We start from the raw sequence: 27,329 nt of genomic DNA, 5'->3' as shown, positions 1-27,329 counted from the left end.
TGCGGGACTTTTTAGGTTGCGTACGGACACTTTTCATCCTCTATGTACTACAGAGCCCCCATTATCCTCTTCCCTTTCATTAAATCTCTCCATCTCTACCCTCCTCTAGCCACAACCCATCCCTCTCTCGCTCGCTCTCTCTTTTTCTCCCGCTCTCTCTCTCTCTCTCTCACTCTGTTTCGAAAAGCGCTGGCAGAGCTGAAGCAATTAGCCAATTAATCTATTAGCCGGTTATAATTTAACCGACTAGATTTTGACTTTGATCATCGATTGAAACAATTGCTGCGCATACTATCTTAAATACAAATATTTGGCGGCTTTAACATCTAATAAATAATCAGCGAACTTACAATAATTAGCTGCATCCTGAATGTTAGCCAGCACTTTTCAAATCCCAATTAAATAAAAAACACAAATTCATGAAAATAAGTCTCATATAGTCTTCTCTTACTACGTAAAAGAAAATATCTGATGTATTTTTATGCCTTGGATGCCTCAGCAATGAGACTAAATATTTCGGGACATTTATTGTGATCGTTAATGTAAGATAAAAATGTATAGTCTTGGTTCTGAACGCTCCAAATTAGACTAAATGTAGCCGGCGACCAATCACCGAGAATCGACTGAGAAGAATGAACGCTTGGTCAAGCAACATTATAAATTATCATATTTGGGTTTCACTCTGAACACAGCACTATCAAAGCATATGCTCAAAAATAAAATAATATGAGAGATTGGAGAGATGAACTTTATTATTACTATTACTTGATTCATTCATTGCTTTCGTAGTCTGCTCTTAGTAAAGAACAATCTGGCCAACGAGACACAGGCAAACTTTTGCACGTCACCGCTGTCTCAACCAATCAGGAAAGGGCGTGACAGAAGCACTAGAATGAAGGGGGGATGTTTTGGTGCGGTGTTATTTCAGGTGTTTGAATGAGTCTGCAGCCAAGTCACCGGGTCTCTCTCTCTCTCTCTCTCTCTATCTATCATCTCCAGCAGGGCACTTGCAGATGGCACGTAAAGTGCGCCAGAACTAGCGTCGGCGACACGCTGGGAACACACTCCCTCTCTCTGTATCTCGTCCTCAAACACACACACACACACACACACACACACACACACACACACGGCGAGACACACCTTGCGTCAACACGCCACACACACGGTCACCTGCGCAGACAGAGTACCCTGCAGGCCCACCGTCATGATGTCATTCTCTCTCTCTCTCTCTCTCTCTCTCTCTCCCTCTCTCTCTCTCTCTCTCCCCCCTCTCTCTCTCTGATATTATTTCTGGAGTCCTTGACACACATTACGCCTCCACTCCTATCCAGCGACGTTGTCACTACAAAGCGAAAACGTCCCCAAATCCAATTTCTTAGACAACAATCTCATTACATTGGAATCAAATGTACTCCTTATTAAATCGGATTTGGGCCGTGTCACACATGTAATAAATTGAATCAGTTTTTCCACAGCGCCACCACTCCGTTGTGAAACAGACGTGGACCGTGGTATCCCAACGAGAGAAGGAAAAGCCCCTGGTTTTATTCCCATTTTTGGGAAGTAAGGCCCAAAAATCTTTGAGTCATTGCCAACAATTCTAATGAATCGAGTGACAGAAAACGTTAATTAATCTCTTTGTTTTTCTTTAACGGCAAAAAAGGAAGGTAATGCTGTTTGAAAGAATGCACAATAACCAAAAGCCACCTCTGATTGATGTAATGTTGTGGATTGTTTGGCTTGCGAGCATGCTCACTGCACATGTTGAAAAAAAAAATAATATTGGGCGCCATATGCTTTAAAACCAAAAAAATCTGATCTCGGCAGAATACGCAGCCTGTGTGTGTGTGTGTGTGTGTGTGTGTGTGTGTGTGTGTGTGTGTGTGTGCGCGCGCGTGCGTGCGTGCGTGTGTGTGCGTTTGCATGCGAGTGTGTCTCGGCAGAATACACAGCCTGTGCCTGTGTTTTTCTGCGTGTGCGTTGCTGTGTTTGCGTTTCTGCGTGTGCGTGCATGTCTGTGCTTGTCTCAGTGTGTGTGTGTGCGTGCGCGCGTGTGTGCAAACGTGCGTGTATGCTTCTGTTTAAGACATCCCTCACCATACGCTGGGTCTGTTTGTTTATGGGGCCCTAACACCTGTGTGGTACATAATTAGCGACTTACAACTGTTGTTGTGAATGCATAGCCAGCTTGTGTATCCCTATCTGGGTGACATCGTGGGGGCATCCTCCCAATATGTCTCCCCGTGAATTCAAACTCGGGAGAAAGTTTGAGGTACTTGAAGGAGTACACGGACTCAGGGTATTGTAGGACTATCCCATGTAACCCATAAACCCAACATAAACCCAACATAAACAAGGACCCTTTGCGCATCCCTGCCCTCTAATCTACCACACACTTGCACTTTAATTATGTGTATTGCATTGTAAATCTTTCACAGTTCGACTTTATACATAATGTTTACACAGTCCTTCCAACGTCTCCTTTTAATTCTGGGTTTGTTTTTCGATCCTGAATGAATGCCAGTATCCACAAGTCAATCCCTTTGTACATTAGTACTCTGGCAAATAGCGGTTTGTATTTCTTCCAAACAGCTAAATGGTGTAGTCCCCTCTCTCTCATACAGAGAACAGGAAAAGGTTGACCAGTTCCGTGGCTGCGCCAAACCGGACCGTCCGTCCGTGTGTGTGCGTTCGTGACGTCATGTACCCGCATGCGTCTGGGCGTCCGTCTGTGCGTGAGTGACGGCACGTGTGCGTGGCGTGCTTGTGCCGTACATGACGGAGCGTGCGTGACGTTAAGTGCGTCTGTGCGTGTGTGAGCGCAGTCCTTACCCTCAGTGCTGAGGCCAGGGCTGGATGTGAAGCTCGCCACGTCCACGATCTTGGTGGCAAACTGCTGGCCCGTGTCCCTGTTGATGCAGCGCCGCACCACGCTGAAGGGACCCCTGGGGAAAGCAAACGGTCGAACCATCAATCGGTTTCCTTAATAACTACATCAACATTAGAATGTGGAACACACAGAATATCACATAGGGCAGAAGCAGTAAAAGGTGCAAATAATTGCCTTGCTGCGGACAACAATCGCGCGCAAAGAAATTGTTTTTTATTCCACATAATGCAACTACAGATGAGGGCCGACACAAAGCAGTAATTAGTAGTTAGTTACATGCTTAGTTAGCTTAGTTAGTAGTTAGTGAACCCCCCATCTGGAGGACTCTCAACGCTAGGTTCTGAACAAGGCTAGCCAGGCTGGCCAGCAAGACTAGCTAGTAGCCAACGCCTTAAACATAGCGGTGTAATGTCTCAGACTTTAATCTTTTTACAGTATTTATTTTAGATTCACACACACCCACATACACACATAGTTAGTCATAAACTCACATATGACATCGACATATCATCAGAGCATTGACGGATCATCCATACTTAAAGGTGCAGTGTGTAAAATCGAGACGGCCACTAGAAATGAGGTCGCAGTTTCGGCTGCCGCTTTGGTTCAAACTCCAAGCATTCAGTTCTTCTTCCCAGCTTATATTTAGAACCAAGAGGCCGGAACTGAATGCAGAATTCCACATCTGGCGGCCATCTTGGTTCTAAATGCGAGATTGGAGGGAGGAACTGAATGCGGAGTTCCGCATTCAGTTACTCCCTCCCACCTCGCATTTAGAACAAAGATGTCCACCAGATGTTTAAGGCCCATAGGAGGAGCGGATCAAACCGGGGTGTGGGCGAATAAGGTGGTGTTCTTGTGTGCTGCCCCTACTATAACGGTGGTGAGTTTGACATATGGCATTCCCTCTAGAAAACCTGGGAGACCCGTTTATAGTTCTTCCTGTTTTCCTTAGCCAATGGGTGGAGATAACCACATCATGATATAGAATACCATTGCTATTCTAAACCTGACACATCTGTGTGTGTGTGTGTGTGTGTGTGACGTGTGTGTTTATATATAGTACTCACTGTGTATCGAATTCAAATTGATTTGTCAAGAGTACATCTGCCGAGCAAAATAATTACCGTTAGCCTTCATTGATACCACATTCCTCTCAGCACTATCAGGCTGAGAGGCATATCATATGTTGTGTGTGAGTGTGTGTCTGCCTGCCTGTGTGTGTGTGTATGTTTCAAACGTTGTGTGCATATGTGTGTGTGAGTGTGTGTGGTGTGTGTGCTGGTGCAAGTTTTTTGTGTCTCAATGTGTGCGTGCGTTTGTGTGCCGGTGTATCTCCCTTCGCGAGAGGTTAGGGCAGAGCCGGAATTCTCCCTCTATTCATGCGCATTCATTTCCCACGTCTGCTATAATAATTAACTCATCCTGCTGAGAACTGAGGGGAACGGCCATAAAACACATAGGCCAACCAACCGCAGGGGTTCCCCAGGGATCATACTGGGAGCCCCTGAAAATCAAACCCGGTCACCTTTTGGCCCCCTTCATTTGGTCTCGGAAAGAGACATCCGGAGGCAGCTGGCTTTCATACACACACACACACACACACACATGCACACACACACACACACACCAACACACACATGTGGGAAGATTGTGGGTGCGGAGCCCCTTTTTGACGGTAATGGGAGACCTTCCTGGTTCGTTTTCTCAAGACCTGACCCAGAGCTAGTAATCATTTACACTCTGTGTGTGACGGGGGGGGGGGCTGGGCAGTATCGCTGGGGTCTTGGGTATGTGGCGGTTTTGCAGTGATTTGGAAACACCGAAAGGTCAGAGGTTTGCGTCTGACGGACGCGGCGCCGAGACTGTTATCGCTCAAATGCAAACGTCAATAAACACAAAGGGACTGCTGATGACACTGGCGGACCGTGAGGCCGATCGACGGGGATCATTGAGATGCATGAGCCGTCACGATATGAACTGTGAAATAGGATGAGTGCCATCACTGCCTCCACATTGGTCCTTGATTAAAACAAATGGGAACACTTTACGCTAAAGGCTACATTCATTAATGAATTTACATTAGTTAGTGCACTAATAAACATGAACTAACATGGACCAGTTGACCAATAGTCTATTATTCATTGAGTAATGATGTTCACGTTAACTAATGGCGTGCACGTGGTGTTTATGTGAACTAAGGTATTCATTAAGACATTATGCAATAGGGTTAGGGATCGGCTAACCCCCGTGCTAATGCTAACGCTATATAACAATGCTTATTCCTGCATTGACTGATGTTACTTAATGATTAACTAATGTACGCTTATTATATTGCAAAGTGTCCAGACTCAATGAATCACCCCGGCCCCCCTCCAGCCGTTCTGCCGACTGGCCCCCCGAGAGAAAGAGGCGGAAGGCTGACATTAACGTTCCACAATTGAAACTTATGGTCCGTAATAAACAGAGGCTGCCATTGTAGCCACTGCCCCCATCTGTGTGTGTGTCTCAGTGTGTGTCTCAGTGTCTGTGTCTCAGTGTGCGTGTGTGTCTCAGTGTGTGTGTGTGTGGGTGTGTGCGTGTCTCTCAGTGTGTATGTGTTTGTCTTTCAGTGTGTGTGTGTGTGTGTCTCAGTGTGTTTGTGTGTGTGTCTCTCAGTGTGTGTGTGTGTGTGTGTCTCAGTGTGTGCGTGTGTGTCTCTCAGTGTATGTGTTTGTCTCTCAGTGTGTGTGTGTGTGTGTGTTTCATTGTGTGTCTCTCATTGTGTGTGTGTTTGTCTCAATGTGTGTGTGTTTGTCTCTCAGTGTGTGTGTCTCATTGTTTGTGTGACTATCTCTCAGTGTGTGTGTGTGTGTGTGTGTCTCAGTGTGTGCGTGTGTCTCTCAGTGTGTGTGTCTCTCAGTGTGTGTGTGTCTGTCTCTCAGTGTGTGTGTCTCAGTGTGTGCGTGTGTGTCTCTCAGTGTGTGTGTGTCTCTCAGTGTGCGTGTGTGTGTGTGTGTCTCAGTGTGTGCGTATGTGTCTCTCAGTGTGTGTGTCTCTGTGTGTGTGTGTGTGTGTGTGTGACATCACCACAGCTGCTCCGGGTGGGCTCGCCTACGCCTCGCTCATGTCCTCGGGCGCTTGTCTAAACTAAAGGGTCCCTCCACAAACAAACACACACACGCGTGCACACACACACACACACAAAACCCCCTGGAGTGACAAAGATGTGTTTCTACCGTTCGTCTTTTGTGGAAGCGTTGTTTGGTTTTGAGTCATCTTTTCATATTTTCAAGAGGTGTGTCTCTCTTGTTTCTTCACTGCGTTTACTCCTCCGTCTGCGACGTTAACGACTGATTGGTGTTAAAGCGGTCCTAAATACTAATGCATACCGCACCTACTTAAAGCTAGGGTAGGCATTTTCGAGGAACAAGCCACAGGAAGCTAGATTTACCGAAAGAACCCAATCCCTATCTTCAGGCCTCCCTCCAGAGTTACTCCACTAAAACACGCTACTAGCTCGCTAGCTTTAGCAGCAGGTCGCCTAGCCTTCTGGCAGACTCCGGTCATGTGCAATAAGAGGGCGGGCAGAGTGCGCCAAGGTAGCCAGGCGGGCAGGTAGACAGACAGGAAGGCCGTCCAATCATTTAATTTGGGCAGAACGAAATTATTGGACAGGCTTATTGCAGGCCTGTGACAGCCACAGATGCCAGATTTATTCTTTATTATTTTGCTTCATCGATTTCTTTACAGATGTGATGAGAATTTTAATAACACATGACAAAAAAAGCTTATAAAATAAATGGCCTACCCCAGCTTTAAATCGAACTTAAAAACAACACATTGTTTGCCGGTACAATAGTCAGAAATGCTACGATCAATGCCTGGATACTAAACTGTCCACCGTGTACATCTTCCAACGGGGAGCCCAGTCCAACCTCATTCAACCGGGCAAAACACAAGCTGGGTGACACTGCTCCAGCCCAATCAGTTCCTCCTACACGCACACAAGCAGAAGATGTAGGGGGGGGGAAAGTGAAAGTGTTTGAATAATCAAGGCACAATTAGTATTCAGGTGGTCGGGCTCAAGACAGAGATGCCTGCAGGAGCATCTCCACTGATTTAGCTGTGAAAGCGTTTTTTTTTCTCCCTTTTCTTCCCAGGTAGATGAGTCTCAGAGCAGTCCAGTTACATTTTTCAACCCACTGCCTCTGAAACGTCAGGCCTCGTTGGGAGTGATCTGTCTGACTCCTGGTGGCTATCGGTTAGAATATTCCAGCGACACTCCGGCTGCTGGTGCGTTCGAATGTATTGATTGGGCACTAGGGCAGGAAGCAGGCTTTCATGTAAAGTACAAACTCAAGGTTAGTGGTTAGCGGTGTCGATCGGAACGAGAAATCCATTCTCGTTTTCAATCTGATATTTTTTTTACGTATCTTTTGGAGGATAATTAAAGCGTGCACACACTGGAGGCTGAATCTAAGGTTTAGAATGGATTGTACTTGTTTAAACGGACCCTACTTGTAACGTTGCGACGCTCGATTTCACTTTCAGTTTCAAATGTTAATAAACACCCAAATATATTGTACTGAACAAGCACACGTATACAACTGAACTCACTGCAGTCCCCTAGGCAATGAGACCTTTTGAAGAGACAGTACTCTCCATATAAGCTGCTACATTTAGTTAGCGAGCATAAATCAGGAGTGAGAAGCTGCTGAAATAGCTACCTACACCACCGAAGCAATATGTTACACTGCCTCTTGTTATTACTTCACTTCCATAAAAGGGGTAGGGGGGATAGGCGTCTTGTTTCTCACACTTTTTAAAGCTTTGAGTCGGTTTCGTTCACAGTTAGGTGGGTGAGAACCCAGGCTCGTTACATGGCTCAGCTGAACAGCTGCCAACTCCTGCCCAGCCCCCTGAATCCAAGGTGTTATCTTCAACTAATGCCACTGACTGCGTTTATTAATCACTATGCAGTCATTCTTGTAAACAGAAAGTCACTCGTTATCACAAGCATAACTCTTGATTATGGCATGGTATTAATGATCCCGACTTCAAGCAATCAATTATATTGATTATTTGCGTGCCTTTGAGTCTGGTGTGCGACCGGTTTTCCGTTAAATTTCGGCTGAAAAGACTTTATATAAAATATCCTTGATTAAAATATGCTATATCTAATACTATACTATGCTTTGTCTAAGGAGAGTAAAGCTTTTAGAGACTAGTCATCAATGTGAAGTGCCAAAGATGGAGGCTGACCCTTTAACACTCGGGAGTAGCCCAGACGAAAATCAAATGAACTCATCGGTCAAAAATAAGAATCGAAAAGGGGTTTAGGAGCTAAATGTCACTGAGACAATTTAGTCATCCAGCTCAGAACTCAGAAACCGCTGCAGGAGACATAACTTCAGCGGCCCTAGATGAGCAGCACATCCAAACATCTTTCTTGGTGCTAATTAGCACCCCAGAGCTAGCGTAAAGTGCACCATCGCAAAATTCAGTTACAAATCCTACAGCTCAATGCCGCCGAAAAACCCAGTAGTTATAGAGGGAAACGGATCCCATTAGATACGAGTATGTCGTACTGGAGCCAAACCTACCATTCTTTATTGTTTGCATTCTGTTCACTGAACACAGATTTTGTTGTTATTTCTGAGCAGAAAGATGGAGAGTAAGGAAACCAAATAAATGTTAGCATCTGGCTGTTTTAGCCAAGGAATTCAGAAACATGTCTTGTCAAGGGGCAGGTATGGGTAACGTTTCTTACTCAACCGTGTCTGACCCCTACCTGAGGGCTGTGGACATTGGGGATCAAACCCAGTACCTTTCACACAGATATCGAACACCCCTAGCCACTAGGGGTGTCACGGTACACGTATTCGTACCGAACCGTCACGGTACAGGCACTTCGTTGCGGTTACAGAGGTGTACCGTGGTTCGTAAATGTGGCGTACATAGCGTTACTATGGCGAATGTAGAGGCTTGTTTTGCGATGCGGGATTCAAAACTTGAAGTCGGAGTTCCACCCGGACCGTTTAGCCAAAGTATACTACTTTTTTTTCTGTCGTATCACGCATGTAGTCCGGTAACTTATCAACCCCAGCGTCCTCGGTTGCTAAGCGACGTCAACGTCTTTGGCGGACTATTTCTCTGCTGATCAACACTACGAATGCTGGTAACAAATAAATTGTAAAAAGTTATTTTTTTGACATGTCTAGTTCACGGTCATGCAGGCTGTGTTCAGAAAAATAAACAAATAAATAAATAGCGATCTGTTTTCGGCGCATGTAGGTCTATCGGCCTAAGCCCACGTTGAAATAATTTTGATGTTGAATGTTGATGCCGCAGTTGTTGAAATAAACAGATTGATTTCATACAAATCATAAAAGCCTCTCCCTGTGTCATTGTGTGTGTGTGTATCCGCGATGCGTGCGTGCGTGCGTGCGTGGGGGGTTCTTGATTGACCGATTTTCAAATATTACTCGAATACTTCTCAGCGAATATCGAATAGTATTTTTTGCCAGAAATGCACATCCCTAGGACACGGATTTGAAAAGGCACCATCCAGGTGTTACTATCACCGTTGCTGTGGAAAAAAAAAAACAAGCTGTGCAAACCCAGCTCAACACTATTTCAACAACCCCTGTCTGGGAATTCAGAAATGCAAATGCCATAACCAAGTTTATTGGTGCTTTCATTGCTGCTGGTCTACGGCCATTCTCCGTTGTTGACAAACAAGCAGTTTTTAAAAATGTTCCCCTTAACTATAAACCGTACCGTACCGTACCGTGAGTTGAAAACCGAGGGACGCACCGAACCATGACTTTTGTGAACCATTACACCCCCACTAGCCACTATAATATCCCACCCCATACAAAAATTATAAATCCCTGATCAGTACAGCATACTTTTTTCTCTGTGTTGAAATGTTGGACAAGATTTTCTGTAACACCCGAGCCAATTGTTTTAAGATCTTTAGCTTTTCATGATCTTTAGCTTTTGCTTTCAAACCCCTACAACTACAATCCTTCACTGGTAAGCGGTTTTACCTGCTTCCCAAACAGGCCTGCTAGCGCGCTAACAAGCAGCTTAAGGTCAAGGCTCTTCGAAATAAGGCTCTTAATGATGGAAGCTACCAGATAAGGTGAGCATCAAAGGGACATTATCATCGCGCAGGCAGGGAAGAGGGGAAGCTGTTTAGCATGCCTTCGATCGACCAAATGTTTATTCTCACTGAAGAGGCTTGGGCTATAAGGTGGAGCTGCTTTAGCATATATAATTAAACCCTCCACCATTTTAGACACTCAATATAATTTAAACGTATAATGCGTTTTTCATTAATATTTCAATCATTTGATTTGGCTCTTCCCATCAAACCCCCCCCCCCCCCCCCCCCAAAAAGCGCTAAAAACGATCAACTACCAAACAAGTAGCTGAATGATTCATTATTTTCAAGTACAGACACCCCCTATCCACGCGTTTGTTTAGAGAGGATGTCGAAAAGAACAATGAAAAGACAAGAGGATGCTACAGCATTGAATACGACGTCGGTTTTCAGCAGGTGATTAATAAGCCTGCGAGCCACACGGAGGCCGGTATTGTACCCCTCTTCACTTGAACAGGCCTTGCTACACCAAACCGTCACTGACTGGGTGCTGGGGGGGAACACACCATGAAATACAACACAGCAGACCAGGACATATTATTGATTTATTGCGATTGTCCTAAAAATATCCTTTTCATGAAAGCGTCTGAAACTGGGATCGATTTTTATCCGAGCGGGGCCTATGGCGGCCATGACCAGGCCAGGCAATACAGCGCTGTAGTAGTAAACCGGGGGGGGGGGGGGGGGGGGGGGGGGGGGGGGGGGGGGGGTAAGGAGGAAGGGGTTATGTGAAAGCCTGTCCGTAGACAGCCGTGTGCGTGGAGCGTTGCGGTCGATAGCCGCTGACGTTATTTATACATGTAGCCTCGAGGCCCAACCCCACACTGTCTCCGTTCATCTTCTTCAGCGTTGCTTTTTCCCCCTCCACACCATCATCGCTACCAACACTAACCCCATTATCGTAACCCTTCTTCCACCAATACCACCACCCCCATCACCATCCCCATGATCATCAACCCTCTTCCACCACCAACACCACACCCACCTTCACCACCAACAGCAACCCAAGCATCACCCCTCTAGCACTTCCCCATTGTCACCCCTCTGTGACCACCACCACCTTCACCATAAGCCCTCTTCCACCACCACTATGTTCGCCATCTTCATCACCCCTTTCCCAACTCCACCTCCATCATCACTGCTCTGCCACCTCCACCACCACCCCAATCATTGCTCCTCTAGCACCTCCACCACCACCTCCCCCATCATCTCTCTACCCCTTTTACCACCTCCACCTCCCCTCCACCTTCTTATTCTGATTCTAAGGTCCACCTCTTGCTCGCCCCAACTAGTAGTAGGGGGCGACATTTCACCACCACCAGGTGAGTGAGATTAGCCATTACAAGCCACTTCAAAATCAACCCACTAGTGACATCACATCAAGTGGGAGTGTCCATGCAATTAAGAGGGTCAGATAAGTCTAAAGGCCTACTCAGGGGACTGAAGCGATTGGTTGGCGTATCTATCCATCAAACACTGCTATGGACACTCCCACTTATTATGTCTCTAGAGGGCAGATTCAAAATAGCTTGTAATGGCTAATCACACTCACACCTGGTGTTAAATAGGGTTCCTTTAAAGTAGGCATCGATCTCTGCCGTCTCGTCTTTAGAAAACAGGGGAGAGGATCACAGTCGTGTGATTAGGCCAATTAAATCCCAGTGCCGACAATAACGGAAAGTCGGCATCTCTTTGGATAAAAACATCTTCTACGAGGCTAAATACAAAATAGCAGGATGATTGCATTCTGCAAAGGAATTTCCCATTGAAAATATACCAAACCAAACCCAAATAGCAGGGAAAGTATTATGAAAATGTGGCACGCAATTCAGAGATTCAAACTGGGTGGCGTAGCAGATGTGGGGAGGTGGCCAATTGGTGTGACAGCTTGTGTGTCATATGACCATCCAAAGGTCAGAGGTCAAATGCCTGGGCTTCCCTCTGTGTGAGTTTTCACACTCTTTTGTGGGATAACGGTCAGCGGGGGTGGAGGTTAGGAGCTGGGTGAGGGGGGGGAGTGGTCTGAAACGGGCCTGTGAAGTGCTTTGAGGCTATCGCCACGGAGGAGCTAAACAAATACACTCGACTGGACTGCAGCCTCTTCTGATTGGTCGAAGGTTAAACTTTTTATTGCTCCCTCTCCCTTTAACCTACCCTTCTTTCTCTCGCCACTCTCCTGGCCATATAATTGTATGCAACTGATATATAGGATATCCAATTAGACCCTATTTTATTGTCATACTCTACAACAACATTGGATAACTAATTACAATAATTGTGATCCCTTTTTCTTTGGAGCAGGGAGGGGTTAAAGAATATGGCACTTTGATACCTACAGGTACATAGCAGGTGTGCCTGTAGCTTTGTGTTCCTGTAGCTGCCCCCCCCCCCACACACACACACCCACACACACACACACACACACACACACACACACACACAGAGTGTCACCATATGAATTTCAAAATGATACGGCACATCGATGATGGTGGCGTAAAATGATAGGTGGCATAAACAATGAAAACACTTTAGGCACTTTGGTTTAATTTCCCATCAGCCCCATTGAGATGCTAAAGAAACAGTGACACAGAACACCATCTCTGGATGGGCCCACCCTGGGCCCACTCGAGACAGTGTAGCCTATTGCCACCGGTTGCAGCGGTTCACAAGAAGTCCATTCATTTACAATTCAACACGGCATGGGGCTTGCAAGGTTTCGCGTCGCGTCCAGGGTTCCACACATCACGGTGAGAGAAAGCACCGAAGCGCTTCTGAAAGGCATGCAGTAAGGTGAACTTGACCGACACGTACATCCGTATGTAACTCTGCGGTACACAGGTAAAAACTAGGTGGCTTGGATGGTAGACTACATGCACTGCCTGGGGATTTTACATTTTTTTAACACATGATAAGACTTTTGATTAACCGGGGCCTATTTCAAATTTAAAATGTCAACACTAAATCGAACCTATTAAAGGATGCTAGTTTATTATTTATAATATATAACCATTTACAATCATAAATAATAATAATTATATAATAATACCATAGCTATGAATAAGGATGTATCATGGTGGGCTACATCTCATCTCAAATCCTACATAATGTATGCATCTATAATATTTGCCTTACACCTGAATAAATACATTGGTTGACTCAAACCATAAGTATTCACAGCCCTTCGTACGTTATCATTATTCAAGCTGAGAAATGGAATGCTAGATTTGCATCAAGGCATGGCTCAGGTGTGACGTGTGAGCAATAGGCCATATTTCCAAAGAAAAGCCAGACACTTGCTTTCACAGACGGATCTGTTACTCAATCGCAGTGAACTTTCACCTCCAGAGAGGAACCCCATCCAACCCAGACACCCGCGTCTCCTCAACGTGCGGATCATGTGAAACACACCCAACCATAGACCCAGAAAATAAAGGCATGCATTCCACTGTGATGAGGGTGATTAGGGTGATGATGCGGGCCACTTACTTCCCAATAACCTCGCACAGCTCGTACACATCCTCGAAGAGGACGTCGTCGTCCGCCATGGTCTCGCAAGGTAGGTGAAAGACCCAGCGGTCTCCCCCGATGTCGAGTCCTCCTCCCGGGGCAGGGGGTCTGGAGCGACAGCCCCTGACGAGGTCTCCGCCTCTCTACCTCCGGTGTGTCTTACTCGGGGCTTGCCAGAGGGCCACCGATATCCACACACAAACACACACACACACACACACACGGCCTTATCCAAGTGTCACCCCCCCTTACCCACAACCCTTCCTCCAATGTCAATGACAGGCGGACCAGCGGGTCTCAAGCTGGGGTGAGTCCCGGACGGCCAGCCTGTACGCCGGGGCAGGTTGGCTGCTTAGCCCGCTACCCGCGGATACCGAACCGGTTCCCCGGTGCAGAGGGAGAGGTTGTCAAGTCCTCGGCCCCACCTTCTGGTGGGCTCCTTTAACTGGGAATGCTAGCCAGCACTGGTGGGGAAAGATGGCTAGCCACCTGGGCTGGATTATTAGGATGGAGGGGTGGCTAGCTTAGGCGATATAACGGGAGAAATGGCTCGCCCACTGGGGGTTACTGGAGAGGAATAGGATGGAGATGGCTGGCTAGTGGGGTATAATGGGTGTAAATGGCTAGAATAATAGGATGGGGAGAGGGCTAGCTAGTGTCATAGGATTGGGGAGATGGCTAGCTAGGATGGGAGTGAGGTTAGCCAGCTAGCTAGAGTAATAGGATGGATGTATCAGACTCCGGGGCGTGGATATTCCTCGCTGATTTGCAGGGGGAAAAAGCCCGTCTTTGGTAGTAGGTCGCCCGCGTATCCCTCTTGAAGCCACCGCCTCTTCCCTAACTTAATATATAACACTCCCAGTGTGTTAATTTCACACGATTGTGTTTTTTTTTTAGTACGATACCCTCGTTGACTAAACTGAGGCTGTTAAAATTTTAAAATGGTCGGCTGGCTCGAAGCGTAAGGAGCTAGCGGTCGGTGGGAGTGGAGATAGCCGGGCCGGCTCGCACCGTGACCGCGCCGCGCACACCCCGTCTTACCCCCGCCGTCCACCGTCACGCGTCCGGGGCTTGGAGAGCGTCCTCAGCATCCCGAGATCCCGGTCCCGTATTATTATTACCGCACACGACCGTGTTCATCTCGACGAAGGGTAATCCGGTGGCGAAACATCGCCTCGTTAATATTAATAATTATATTATGTAGTAGTCCGTGTAGCCCCCCCTTTTCAGACCGGCGTCGCTCCCCGTCTTTCAGCACCGTCTCATCCGCTGCTGGGCGCTCCTTCTTCGGCTGCCAGAGACGCCTGGCTCCGCCTCCCCCCTCTCTCCCTGTGTAGGAAACTGGCGTCCCAGGATCCAAGATGGCGGAGGCGAATAGCCGTTGCTGGCGTTGCGCTGAACGGGCCTTGGAGCCAAGATGGCGACAGGTCGAAGGGCCCACCGAGGCGCAGTTTCTTAACGGCCGCGTCCCAGCGAATCCCGCGCAGGCGTCGACCACGAAAATCCATCACCTTACGTCAGCTTTCCCCTCTCTTCATTTACCAGTGTTGCAGCACCCAGCCACTATCAAAGTAAACTACATCGTGTTGCTCCTGAAACATAGTTTCACGAATGAATGAATGAATGAATGAATGAATGAATGAATGCATGCACATTTTGACGATTGAGGTGCATTGTTATGTTTGTATTAAATGTGGGATTTTCCGCGGCTTAGTCTTTATTACTCATAGGAACATGCTATTAATACAAACCTATTGCATTATGTATGATGTTATTGGCTTAAAATGTAACGAATGTGTGCATATAATGGAGAATGTGTAGGCGTAGGTCGTGGCACACAGTATACAGCTGGCAAACTCAAAACTCAATACTATTTTAATAATACTTTAATTAAAAACAATGTAATTATTATTAATGAAATGGCTTTCTTGGTTGTGCATATATTTGCACCTCCACTATGCGAGATGGTATGGCTACATTGGCTTGAGAGGAGACTTAGCCAAGGAGTAAATTCATAGATGCGGTTGGTAGTGGGAGACGTGCAAGGGGCGCCCTCTAGGGATGACACTGACAAATAATAATTTACTAAAACCCGGTCCTCATATTCATACGCAAACACACTGCTCCAAACGTTTTTATTGGCGTTTTACACACCATTTCAATGAAATAACCGTACACTGAATGCATGTGAGGCTATATGCCTATAATCCTTCATAAAAAGCCCGTGTGATGAGGAATAACTAATCAAAGGGAAAGTAATATTATTCTAGAAAAAAAAACAGCCTACTACTTTGTAGTAAAGTAAGTGGCATGGAAGCCCAGTCATGTGCAGGGGATCGAGTGAAATTGCAAGTATCGCCGCTAGAGGATGCTGTTTCTTTAACTGCTGTTCTCCCGGTTTCCATGGTGCTGCATCACTTCTGCTCGCGCATAAGGTGTACGCTTCCCCGATTGGCTGAAGGCGTGGAGCAGCTATTGATGGTCTGATTGGTGGATGATGTGGTCATCATATACACGGCAGTGTGTGTGTGTGTTGTGTGAATTGCCTTTTCTCTCAGTGCGGTTTTGGAAAAATACACACTTGCAAACACGGACTACACATCACACAAGAACCAGCCCTGCACTGTAACAATACATGCAAGGCAATGTTGAAATAAACAAGAGCATTCAAGAAAAAGGAAATAAAAACACAATAAAAAAATCCAAACCAATGCAAACATTGACATTATGTGAAAGTATGCTGTTTCTATGGTAACAAGATATGCGCAGTCATTGTGCACCCGTGTGTGTGTTAATGTCAACTATTGTGATACATGCATGTAATAATAATCATCACTATGTGTAGACCACTTTTCCATGCAGGGAACAAAGTGCTACACAGAAGTCAATGCAAAACACACACACACACACACACACACACACACACACACACAGAGGATAAACCATCACCCAACAAAAGCTTCCCTATACACATGTGTCTCTATACAAACATCTCCTGATCTAAGGCTTACTGAGCCTTAGATAAGGTCCTGTATGCCTGATCTATAGAACATACCTCGAAATAAAACACAAACACACACACGCACACAGCCAACCGAAAAACTGACAGATTTTGACAAAACATCAACAATACTTATATTGGTGAAAACAACTTTATTTCAAAGCAAAAACCAACAATATGTACATCCAAACAGTAACGTTTCATCCAGAATAAAACCCAAAGGGACAGTAAAACATGTTCACGGAAACTTAGAACAAGCAGTAGGCATCTGTTAAACCACTCACGGTATTTTACACTGTAAAGTTAAAGGCAATGCAAACTCAACGCAAAAACAGTGAATCGTTAGCAACTTAACTGGTTTAAACTGTGCGTGCCCTGACAAGAGGCTTATCGTAACGGAGGAAAAACACTAAAGTTGGCAACGTCGTTGTACTAGTGTTATTGCACTGACACTCATTAATACTCCAAGATGACAAAAAGCAAAGCTACAGGAATCACAGGAGTGGTGTAGTTTTCTTTTTTGCGAACCAAGTCCTCCTCCAGGACAGCTAGGCATCGATGACAAAGGTTTATACGTGAAAGATGGAGTTTCATGCTCTTTGCATTGCAAAGTTAAGTGAGGAAATAGAACCAAAACATCACACACCCATAAATGCCTCACATAGGGTACTTAATATGTACCTGCCTCTTGGTCTGGTGATGTGTATTGTATAATAACCCATAGGGAACCCAACTTTCACTTAACTCAACCTTTTTGCACACGTCACAGTATTCATCATCAGATTGTTAAAAACACTTCAGTTTGTGGTTAAGCTCACACTCTGAGGTGATCCATCTTATCATAATAGGCAAATATGAATCTGAGCCATCCCTACCATATTACATATTCATATTATTTACAGGTCTCGGAGCAAGAAAGAGTTATTTATGTACAAGGGCCTTCTATATGGGATTAGCTTTAGACTATTTCATCCAGCAGGACAATAGGTGGCAGGGAATAGGGATAAATGTCAAAGTCAAACAGGCCTTGAGTATTCACGTGTCCTTTTGTGGCGGCTTGGCATATATCTGCAATCTGGCACATGTCATTGATGAGAAAAAAGATGTCTTGAGCAGGTTTGAACCCTTGTTTTCACCCCTCGTTCGGAGTGCAGTCCCAACCACTCGGTCTGAGACTACCCCACAGCCCAAAAACATAAAACCACCCTTGAGGAGACAATGGTAGAAAAAGTTGAACTCTGTACGTAACCCATTTTCCGTTCGAATTGCCTCGCGCATGAATGACACCTTAGTGAATGGCGTTTTTTTTTTCCATAGCATGTCGACTTAAAAGAGGTAAAATGGAGGAAAGAGACAACATGGTGCTGAACTCGTCGAGCGCACTGTGACTGTAGCGATGGGGCCTACGAGTTAACCAGATCCACCGACGTGCCGAAGAGGTTTCACAGTAGGTTACCACAGGGGCCCCTCGATCAGCAGAGGGGAGGGGTCCCGTTTAGGAGGCCAGGCCCAGCAGGAAGCCGCCCACGAAGCCGCTGGACACCACGATGTTCCTCTTGATGAAGTCAGTCGCCTGGGAGGAAGAGTAGGAGGAGGAGGAGGAGGAGACAGGCACGAACATATCATGGCTGGATTTTGAACTTTTTTGGACAAACTTTTTAAGTGGGGGAGTAAAAGAAGTTGAACATAAGCATGTGAATTAAATATATCTGTATAATAGTATGATTATATAATAATCAAGTGTTTAACTGAGTGAACACGCGAATGCATGGAAGGATGGACACAAGCCATTCCAGCATCATCTGTGCTTAAATTTAACCATCCAATGCAAACTGAGTACGGCGCCTCGTTATCAAGTATTCAACTGTCTCTTTTAGGAGGAAAGAACGGCCAACTGCCATGCAAATTTCTCAAGTGTAATGGGTCCGACTGCACACTAGAGGGCAATACTGAGCCGTGGTTCACGAGAGATGATGTAACGTTAAAAACGCTAAAATCTATAGCTAAAAAATTCCTTGTTCCGTTCCCGCTGACATTTTTCATTCCCAGTAACGCAAACAACCATCAAAAGTATTAGACTACAAGTTAATAGCTTAATTCAACATTGGGTTAAATTCATGCTGGAAGAAGAAAAAAATGATGCTGTTACAAGTTACCTTTACCTCCTCGATGAAAGAGTTGATTTCTGGCGCTGCCTTCTTGGCCTTCTTCTTAAGGTGTTTCTTGGCCTTGTTCACATCCTTCTCCACCTTCTTCCAGTCCACCTGCACATAGCCGCTGTGATTGGCTATCTGTGGAGTCACGTGACACGGATGAAAGTCAAAGGGTGGGGAAATAGCTTCTTTTTTTTTATCTTTCGAAAATATCATTTGAATGCTCCTTTACATTGAAATGAGTTTGGATGTTTCAGAAATGTATTTAATCGGTAATGCTGTAGATGACCAATTAAACATATTTTTTCCTGCGTTTTTTAAAAAACAAACCCTAGGTCGACACATATGCTCAACAAAAAAACAGCTTTAAAAGTACTTTCAGAATTACAGTGATAAAACAACACCAAAAAGACAAATACAGAAATAGGGAATAGAGGTGAACGATAGAGGGAATAATCAATGATTATTGCACTTTTTCTTGAAAGATCAAACCAACAGCCACATAAAACATAGATCTGAGACTTAATTGCTAACAGTTTATTGACGTCCCTGCTAAAAAAACTAACAATCTGTGGACTAAGCTCCATGTATATAGTGCTCTGAATAGCCCCATTGGCTAGAGCTGCACCAAAGGAATGCATGTAAATGTATATAACACTTTAAATGGGTCAAATCTGACACCTGGAGCAGTGCACACCTGTCCACGTTAAAAACTTGAAGAATCAGGAGTCTCACCTGGAGCAGGAGAAACCCTCCCCCTACAGCTGTGGCAGCAATCTTCCCCACCTTCTGGAACAGGTAACCTGCACACCTGTATGGGTTGCAGAATATATTACAGAGTCAACACCTTTAGCAACACCACTAGTTTAATCTTCGTATATGGTTATGATGTATTATGGAATGGGGAGGAAGATCTCATTTGGTTCTGCTTTAAATGAACATGAGCCCTTTCAAATTGTGCGAAACGGCCTCAAATGCTGCATTCATTTATTTATTACAGTGATATTTTACCATATCAAGTGGTCAAAATACAACAGTGACGGCCTGTTGATTGACCCGGGTTTCAATGGTTTTAGACAAAACATATAAAATGTGATTGTCAACCATTTTGATTTTATTTTTTATAAGCATTTGCGGTCACTAGGATATGTTACTGTATATACTGTCTACGAAACTTGAAGATGTGGCTTGGTCATAGCTCAGAATCCCTCACTAGGTTATAGAACCACTGACATAATGACATTCAGTTCCGTGCAGGCCGGGTCGTGTTTTAGATCGATCAATTTGTTGACAGAAGTCACAGAGTCAGCTAAGAAACCGAATAAACCTGCTTATGAAGTGCATTAGGAATGAAATCGCAATGATTCATCAGTGACTGGAATTTTATGCGCGCATGCACAGACAGACCTGCAGTAGTTAACATTCCCATGAAAACATTTAATAACAAGTGTAACGCTGGGGACAGCTGATGAAATCAGAGAATTGCTCTGCAATGCATTGGTTGTTTAGCGACATGGGGAGAGCTCATACCATCCAGCACCCCCTCCCATCATTATCTGCGTGGCCACAGAATACTTCTCTGCGATGGGGCCGGAGTTGTTCCCAAACACAGTGCTCCACCACTGGTGTGTCCGAGCATATTCTGTGAGGTCCACGACCTCGTACACCTCATCCTCACTCTCTGCCTCCGGCTCTTCCTTTCCTAAGAATAGACACAGCAGCAAATCAGCTTTACTGTTACAACACTAGTCCACTTTAATCACAGCAGGAATGGAAACGTCTCCTTCTGATCCGACACAACCAAGCATGCACGGAGCAGTTATTAACTTGCAAAATAATTCCCTTTTTTTTATCATAACATAAAATGCAGTTTTTTAGATGCTGGTCGACTTGATGGGCAACCTCAGCGGGACTGTGACGGGACTGGATGATTGATGGATATAAAGTGACCAGCGTTGATACAGCCAATGATTTGTCCTTCACATTTTCATTACACATCATATCATTCTGCCTGTTCTGTTTTTTAAGTATAAATACAACGGCCTATCCCAAAAGTCTCCTTACCTGCTCTCTGATCCACGTCCGCCATTTTGGAGAAATGCCTGACGTCACCAGGATGTTGACAATGCTACGCCCCGCCCACTCGGTGTGACGCCCCGCCCACTCGGTGTGACGTGTTGCCACGTCAGTAAATCCTTTGAACTGTCTTGATTAGGGCTCAGCAATTTTTTAATAGTTGTGGACTGGTTTGTACATGGTTATGATGTATTATGGAATGTGTGCAGGGGGAGATCTCGTTTTATTGTGGTTTTAATTAATATGAGACATTTTCACATTGTGCCAAACGGCTTTAAATGTTGCATTCATTTATTTATTCAAGTGATGTTTTAGCGTATCATGTTGTCAAAATGCAATAACCAACTGATAACACTTGCATTCAATAGAATCAACACATGGGATGGGAGTTATTGTTTATTCAGGAAACATCCCTACACATTATGACATATAAACTCTATTATGACTTATCAGACAGTATCATTCACCCATCTCATTCACAAACGTGTCTTGCAACTTCACCATAAGAGGAATAACCATGAAACACATAAAGATTCTTTGCAGATCGAAACATAAACGTCTAAGCAAAAAAAATAAGTACATGTAGCACAGCGAGTCATATGGAGGAGCTCGGCGCTTCTGATTTGTCGACGAGGAACCAGAGGGCGGGACTACAGCGAGTCATATGGAGGAGCTCGGTGCCTCTCATTGGCCGACGAGGAACCGGAGGGCGGGACTACAGCGGCGTGGGTTCGGCTGGGTGACACAATTATAACAACTTTAGCTCCGTGGCCGTGGAGGATTTTATGGTGAAATACACACTTTTAACGGACCCTTCTTCTATTTTTCCACCTTTGCATTGCAACACAACCGCACTCGCGTTGAAAATGTGACGCCCCGAAGGAAGGAACTACCGGAGAGTAGTGTTTCTCTCTCTCTCCAGCTCAAAAAGGGGATTGTACCACCATCAAAATCGCATTTTTTTTTTTAATCCGGGGAGAAAAGTTTTTGATCATTTCTCTCTTGTCTTTTACTACAACATTTTCCGATTCGGCGGATCGATACGCGCTGGTTTCGAGTCTGCGATCCCATGCAATCGTGCGCCGCCGCTTCGCTCGCCGCCGCCGCCGCCGCCTGCGCCGCCGCGCCGCGGAGCCGCGTCGCCGCCTCGGCCTCTGGTGGGGATGAGGAGGAGAAAATGGCGGCGGGAAAAGCCAGTGAAACCGAGGAGGACTTTCCGACACTGACAGCCCCGGAGAGGGAGCGTCTGGCCGGCATGGACAGGTCGCGACGACAACACCACCCTCTTACACTCCCAAATACCGTTGAAAAAACCAATGTGTCTCTCTTCTTCTTGTATCTATCACAAAAAATGTCTCCCCGGTCGGTGGTGGAGCTCCGCTGTGAGCGATACTGAGTCTCTGTGTGTGTGTGTGTGTATGTGTGTGTTTGTGTATGTGTGTGTCCTCGCTTGCAGTTCACTGTTTGGATTCCAACGGCTTCATGAAGATGGCGCCAGAACGAGGCCCTTGCTGATGAAGGTAGCACCCCACTCTCCGACTCCTCTGCGACCCAACCTGGGCATTGTGTGCACGTTGACCCCCACCCCCCCACACACTCTCACACACACACACTCACACACAACTCCGCTCGTCTGTGCCCCGGCTGTGAGCGCATTCGGCCCGGGCCCTACCGCGGAGTAGCTCCCCCCCCCCCCCCCAGGACCAAGCTAACCGCTAGCCAGCCGCCCCGAACCCATTCACTCGGCTAATGGGCTAGCCACCAGGGGGAGAGCGACGCTGCTGCACCTGCGGCTACGCAGCGTCGCCTTTCCGGGGAGACTTGATACTCTGCCGGCCTGGGTCCCCCCTCTTAAAGCTTTGAGGAACATTTGGGGAAAAGGGGCTGAGCAGAGGGGTTGCAAGTGGCCCAGCAAACCTCTTCATACACTTATCTTGTGAATACACCATGTCGTTGTGTAACATCAGTTCTGCTATGGTTGGGTCAGTGGGAGAATGGTCAAAAACGTTGTTGTCTTTATTCGCTGTTGCGTTCATGACCGCCTCGGAAATTCGTGAAGGTGGAAGTCACTACGATCACAAGCGACTAACGTTGGAGAAAGATGCAGGGAGCTGTGTGTGTGTGTGTGTGCGTGCGCTGTCACTGGTATTGTGTGTATGTGTGTGTGGAGCCCTTCATCTGACACATGTGACATCCGGGTGCACTTTTAATGTAGAAGAACATCTCGATTATAACGAAATGTGAACGATAGCGGGGCTACTAACGAACGCAAAGAAGTAACACGAATTGCCTGCTTGCTCCCTGTCCAAGATGGCGGGACATAGCGCAGTGACATCGATAGCTATATTCCCAGTTTGATGTTGTTATATCGTTAGAAAAGCGTGGTGGGTGATGGTGGGTTGGATCGCTTTAATGTCGGAGGTCCAACGTGGACCCCGATACCGCTTTGAGCCCGTCCACACGGTGTCACCGTCCTTTGTTTACAGTGTTCATGGACTCCCTATCTCTTCGTGATCTGTGCGTAATAGTGAAATGTCATGCGTTTATACGCGCGTACACCTCGTCTGTAGGCCAGCACGCATTGTCTTTAACTTGGTCGCATTTGGACTACTTGTTTTAGTGAGCCCCCCGGATCTGTTTGACAGCTCGGGGTTTGGAGCGACCGTCTTGATGCGGGATCTGCTCGCTAGGTGGTGTGGATGTATAGGAAGTTTTCATTCGAGTTGTCAGACAAAAGCGCTTGGCAGTGGTTGGGCCGTCATAGGGGATACAGTCACCGTTCAATGTATTGAAAGCGCTATAGGCCTACCTACACATTGCACGTGTGTGTATTGTACATGTGTGGCTATTGTACGTGTGTGTATTGTACATGTGTCTATTATACGTGTGTGGCTATTGTACGTGTGTTGTACATGTGTGGCTGTTGTACGTGTGTATTGTACATGTTTGGCTATTGTAGTGTGTGTGTGTGGCTGTTGCACATGTCTATAGTGTGTGTGTCATTTTGACATTTCTACCCAGAAGGCCAAGCTGGCCAGCAGATCCTAAAGCTGCTATTTTTTCTTTGTTTGCATGAAGCTGCCTTTGCAGCAGACGGTGTGTAACTCTCAATTCTTGTTGGTCGTTTTGGATTGATGACTCTGTCGCCATTCATTCATAACCGGTGGCAGTGAGTGATTGTTTTGGCGTACAGGTGTGTGTCTAATGCTTGTGGCGTCCGCACGGTTTAATACTGTAGTTGTACTGTAGGCAACGCAAGGTAGCGACCCCCTGGGTACATGGCAGGTTGTCTTGTTTTGGTTTTTAATGCTCTGACACAGAGTACGCGCGGAGCCAATGGAAAGTGCTGGGTTAGTGGCATCACTGGTCCTTGCTCTGTGAAGGGGTGTCTGTAGCATTTTGTCTGTGTCCTTGTGTAGACATTGCGAATACGCAATTTTAATTGCTGAAATACTGATTACAATCTTTGAGTGACATTTTGAAGTCGACAAGTATGCAAAAATGCAAGGTGGTAAGACAGACCAATGTGGCATGATGATGCTTGCCCTTTTGATGTGGCCCAAATACCTTTCCTTCTCTGTGCATTGTTGTTATTTCTCTATCGATTGGGAACTTTAATTGTAACCAACTGAAACCGTTCCGTTGAATAACTTACTCTTGTTATTTGACAGCACCGTTTCAGTTAGTTACATGACACTTGGCAACCGATGGAGAAATAACTCCACAAAGACCAAAGAGAAGGAAGTTATGGCTGATGTTGAGTCTTTAGATATAGGCCTACATCTTCCGGATCGTTTTTTCAGTGGAATGGTTGTTGACTTTGGTCAGATCACGTCAGTTCAAATGTGAGTTGTGCAGTCAATTCTCGGATTAATGTGGTTCCGATTATTAGGCTAGCCTAATGTATTCAAATTGTATATTTATTGCAAAGCTGTGTCAACTTTAGTGAATGTATGAAGTAGTTCAAAATACTTTGAAGAATTTTTCTACAAATAACACACTAAATGAATGTCAGAGAGATTGGGTTGTATTAGGCTAGGGTGTACATTTTACTTTGGAACATAACATTGGGGATACTCAAGACTTCAAAAGCACACATTCAAATGATATTTTACTTGCTCATGATTATCACGTTATTACACTGCCTTTCATCTGTGCGCCTCCACAAGCATGTTGTTCACATTCAGCATGCCATTTTAAGTCATGGTGACCCAGCCTAGCATCCAACCGGAAGGAGTGTAAACGAGAGGAGGGCGGGAGACCTACCACATCATTGACTACTTTTTCTATTGAAAAAGTGCTATTTAATCATATTATTTAGGTTAATAATATGAAGGTCTGGCATTAAGTCCCTGAAAAGTGCCTAGGTGCATCACTGTGACTCGCATTCAATTAAAATTACAGCATTTGGCAGACGCTTTTATCCAAATCGACTTACATCGGTTAATACACACATTGACGGCAGAGCCAACCATGCAAGGCGACAGCCAGCTCGTCAGGAGCAGTTAGGGTTAGGTGTCTTGCTCAGGGACACATCAACACTCAGCTAGGAGGACCTCCTGAGCTAAGCCGAACCACAGACGAGAAGATCCCTGGGGTGTAGGGGTCTCTGATGAGTCTACCCTGCTGGTACTTCCTGGAGGAATCCGCATGTCAGTGTCTAGAACTGCTGCCTGGATACACTCGGTCTGAGACGCCCGTCTGGATCAAACTCGTAGGATGTGATCAGCTTTTCAACACCCTCCTGGCTGCTACACTAAACTGAATCCATTACATTATTAGGTGTGAGTTACAATTTTCTAGCACCTTTTTTTTTTTGTACTGCTGTTTCTGTTTGTAATTGCTTTGAGTGGCAGCCTGATGCCTGCACTGGTTGGGTTTGTGTTAGTAGCTCTGTTTCACCATCACCACTGTCCTCACCCATGTATCTCCTGGTTCACTGTTAAGACAGCCCTGGGTCAAGTGATCGCTATCTAGTCGCATCCATAAATGTATAGATGTTGATATCGGTCACTCGACGGCTATTGATCGAGATTTATAATGGAGATCATGTGCGTTTCTAGATTAATGTAATTGTGAAACTTGTTGTTCTCATATCTTGTGGATTTTAACAACCCCCAAACTAAATGTGTACAGACATTGTAGTGATGCAGCGGCCCAAAATGACCACCTGACACCAGCCATTGGAGGATGATCATTATCATGCGTGGCATTATCCATCCTACAATTGAATATTAGTGGGATACACTTAAATACAGCGATTTTAATGAATTATTCATTAGGAATAATTTGCATGGAGCTAATTGGTCGAACGATTCAACCATCTTAAAGTACCTTTTTGTCGGTGAGAAGCCATGAGTCGAAACACTAAGTTGAAAAATATTTTTGAGAGGAGTCAAATGAATATAGGGAGCGAAACGGGAACAAGCTTATCTGTCTGAAAAAAAAGTCAACTGTGGTTTCATATCGTTCCCTACTCAACTCCAGTGCATGGCTGTTTTAGAATCTACTGTTGCTTTCTGACTGATGAACATAGGAAGCAAGCTCAATAACATCATGTATCCTAAACGTCTGTCATCAACAGTACGATGGCGAGCGACAACCATTTCAAACGCACAAACTTGTCAAGCTTTAACAATGATTTTAGCATCGAGTAATACACGATAACACAAATAAACAAATGAACATTCGTTCAGTTGATGTGCTCCAAAACATTCCTGGTCTAATTGTCCCTCTGGGAATCTGCATGGCCCCATCGTGTCTGCAGTGCTTTCAACACCGTCCTGCCTGTAATGAAAAATGGACTTTCACTGTTTGTTTTTTTTCCCCTTCCTCTGGTCCAGCCAGACAGCACAGGCCGGGCCAAATGCATGCAGCTGCCACACACTGTTGTGGCTGTCCATTTTATTGCCAGACATCCCCAACAATCCCACCCCACAGCCACTCAGCTGTGCTGTCAATCACCCATCCTGGCCCCTCCCCTCTTTGATGAAACACTCAGCCTTGTGAGAACATACTGCTTCTGGGTTTGTTTAAGTTCAATGTAATCAGGGAGGGCTGCTATGGCCAATCTGGTCTAGCTGAGCACTTGCATCAATATTTGAATTATTAAAAAACAAAAAACCTTTCCTTAATGGTAATGATGCATTTGATTACATTGTTCTGTAATTGTGATTAATTAATCAAGGTATTGATGAAATCAATACCTTGCCAATCAGCATGAATGCTTGTTGCATGACAATGCAATTATCTTGTGATATTCTTACATGTAAACCTTTGGCACATTGTTCCGTCTCACCTTCTCTTACCAGCATTATTCCTGATATGAGCCCATAGTTCATATCACTGCTGCTGAAATAATCAATTTGACAGTTCAATAGACTTATGTTTATCTGATGAGTAGGGCATGCCCCACTCATAAGGATAGAGTCACACCTGCCCATGCAGGTGTGACTCTATTATTTTCTATTACTTCTGATGAACTATGCTTGTAAATTTAAAATTAGGGATATTTTTCGCTCAGCACAGGGGTTCTGAAACATTTCTTCT

At 45.4% G+C, this 27,329-nt stretch overlaps 3 protein-coding genes across 4 annotated transcripts in view; 1 reads left to right on the top strand and 2 right to left on the bottom strand.

The window, feature by feature from the left end:
* Window positions 1-13,613, bottom strand: part of LOC307074085 (peripheral plasma membrane protein CASK-like) — a 57,447-nt gene extending 43,834 nt beyond the window's left edge. Inside the window, 2 exon segments of the mRNA XM_079734088.1 lie at window positions 2,836-2,948; window positions 13,530-13,613. Coding sequence (XP_079590214.1) covers window positions 2,836-2,948; window positions 13,530-13,588 — 172 coding nt within the window. The 5' untranslated portion in view covers window positions 13,589-13,613.
* Window positions 13,614-16,697: 3,084 nt separating this feature from the next.
* On the bottom strand, window positions 16,698-20,799 carry LOC307074165 (FUN14 domain-containing protein 1-like). 2 transcript variants are annotated; one of them, XM_079734186.1, is made up of 5 exons: window positions 20,769-20,799; window positions 20,235-20,406; window positions 19,440-19,515; window positions 18,708-18,842; window positions 16,698-18,124 (listed from the first exon to the last, which is right to left on the bottom strand). In XM_079734186.1, exons 1-5 carry the CDS (start codon window positions 20,791-20,793, stop codon window positions 18,047-18,049), a joined length of 486 nt encoding a protein of 161 aa, XP_079590312.1. In that variant the 5' UTR covers window positions 20,794-20,799; the 3' UTR covers window positions 16,698-18,046. The 2 variants fall into 2 exon arrangements, with proteins under 2 accessions (XP_079590312.1, XP_079590313.1); XM_079734187.1 differs by having other exon boundaries at window positions 18,714-18,842.
* A 577-nt stretch (window positions 20,800-21,376) lies between these two features.
* Window positions 21,377-27,329, top strand: part of LOC307074535 (lysine-specific demethylase 6A-like) — a 43,970-nt gene continuing 38,017 nt past the window's right edge. The window contains 2 exon segments of the mRNA XM_079734715.1: window positions 21,377-22,043; window positions 22,237-22,300. Of these exon segments, the coding sequence (XP_079590841.1) occupies window positions 21,850-22,043; window positions 22,237-22,300 (258 nt within the window). The 5' untranslated portion in view covers window positions 21,377-21,849.

The sequence above is a fragment of the Pollachius pollachius genome, assembly GCF_949987615.1.
Source record: "Pollachius pollachius genome assembly, chromosome: 4".
Taxonomy (NCBI): Eukaryota; Metazoa; Chordata; class Actinopteri; order Gadiformes; family Gadidae; genus Pollachius; species Pollachius pollachius.
This window is presented reverse-complemented; position numbering and strand designations above follow the sequence as displayed.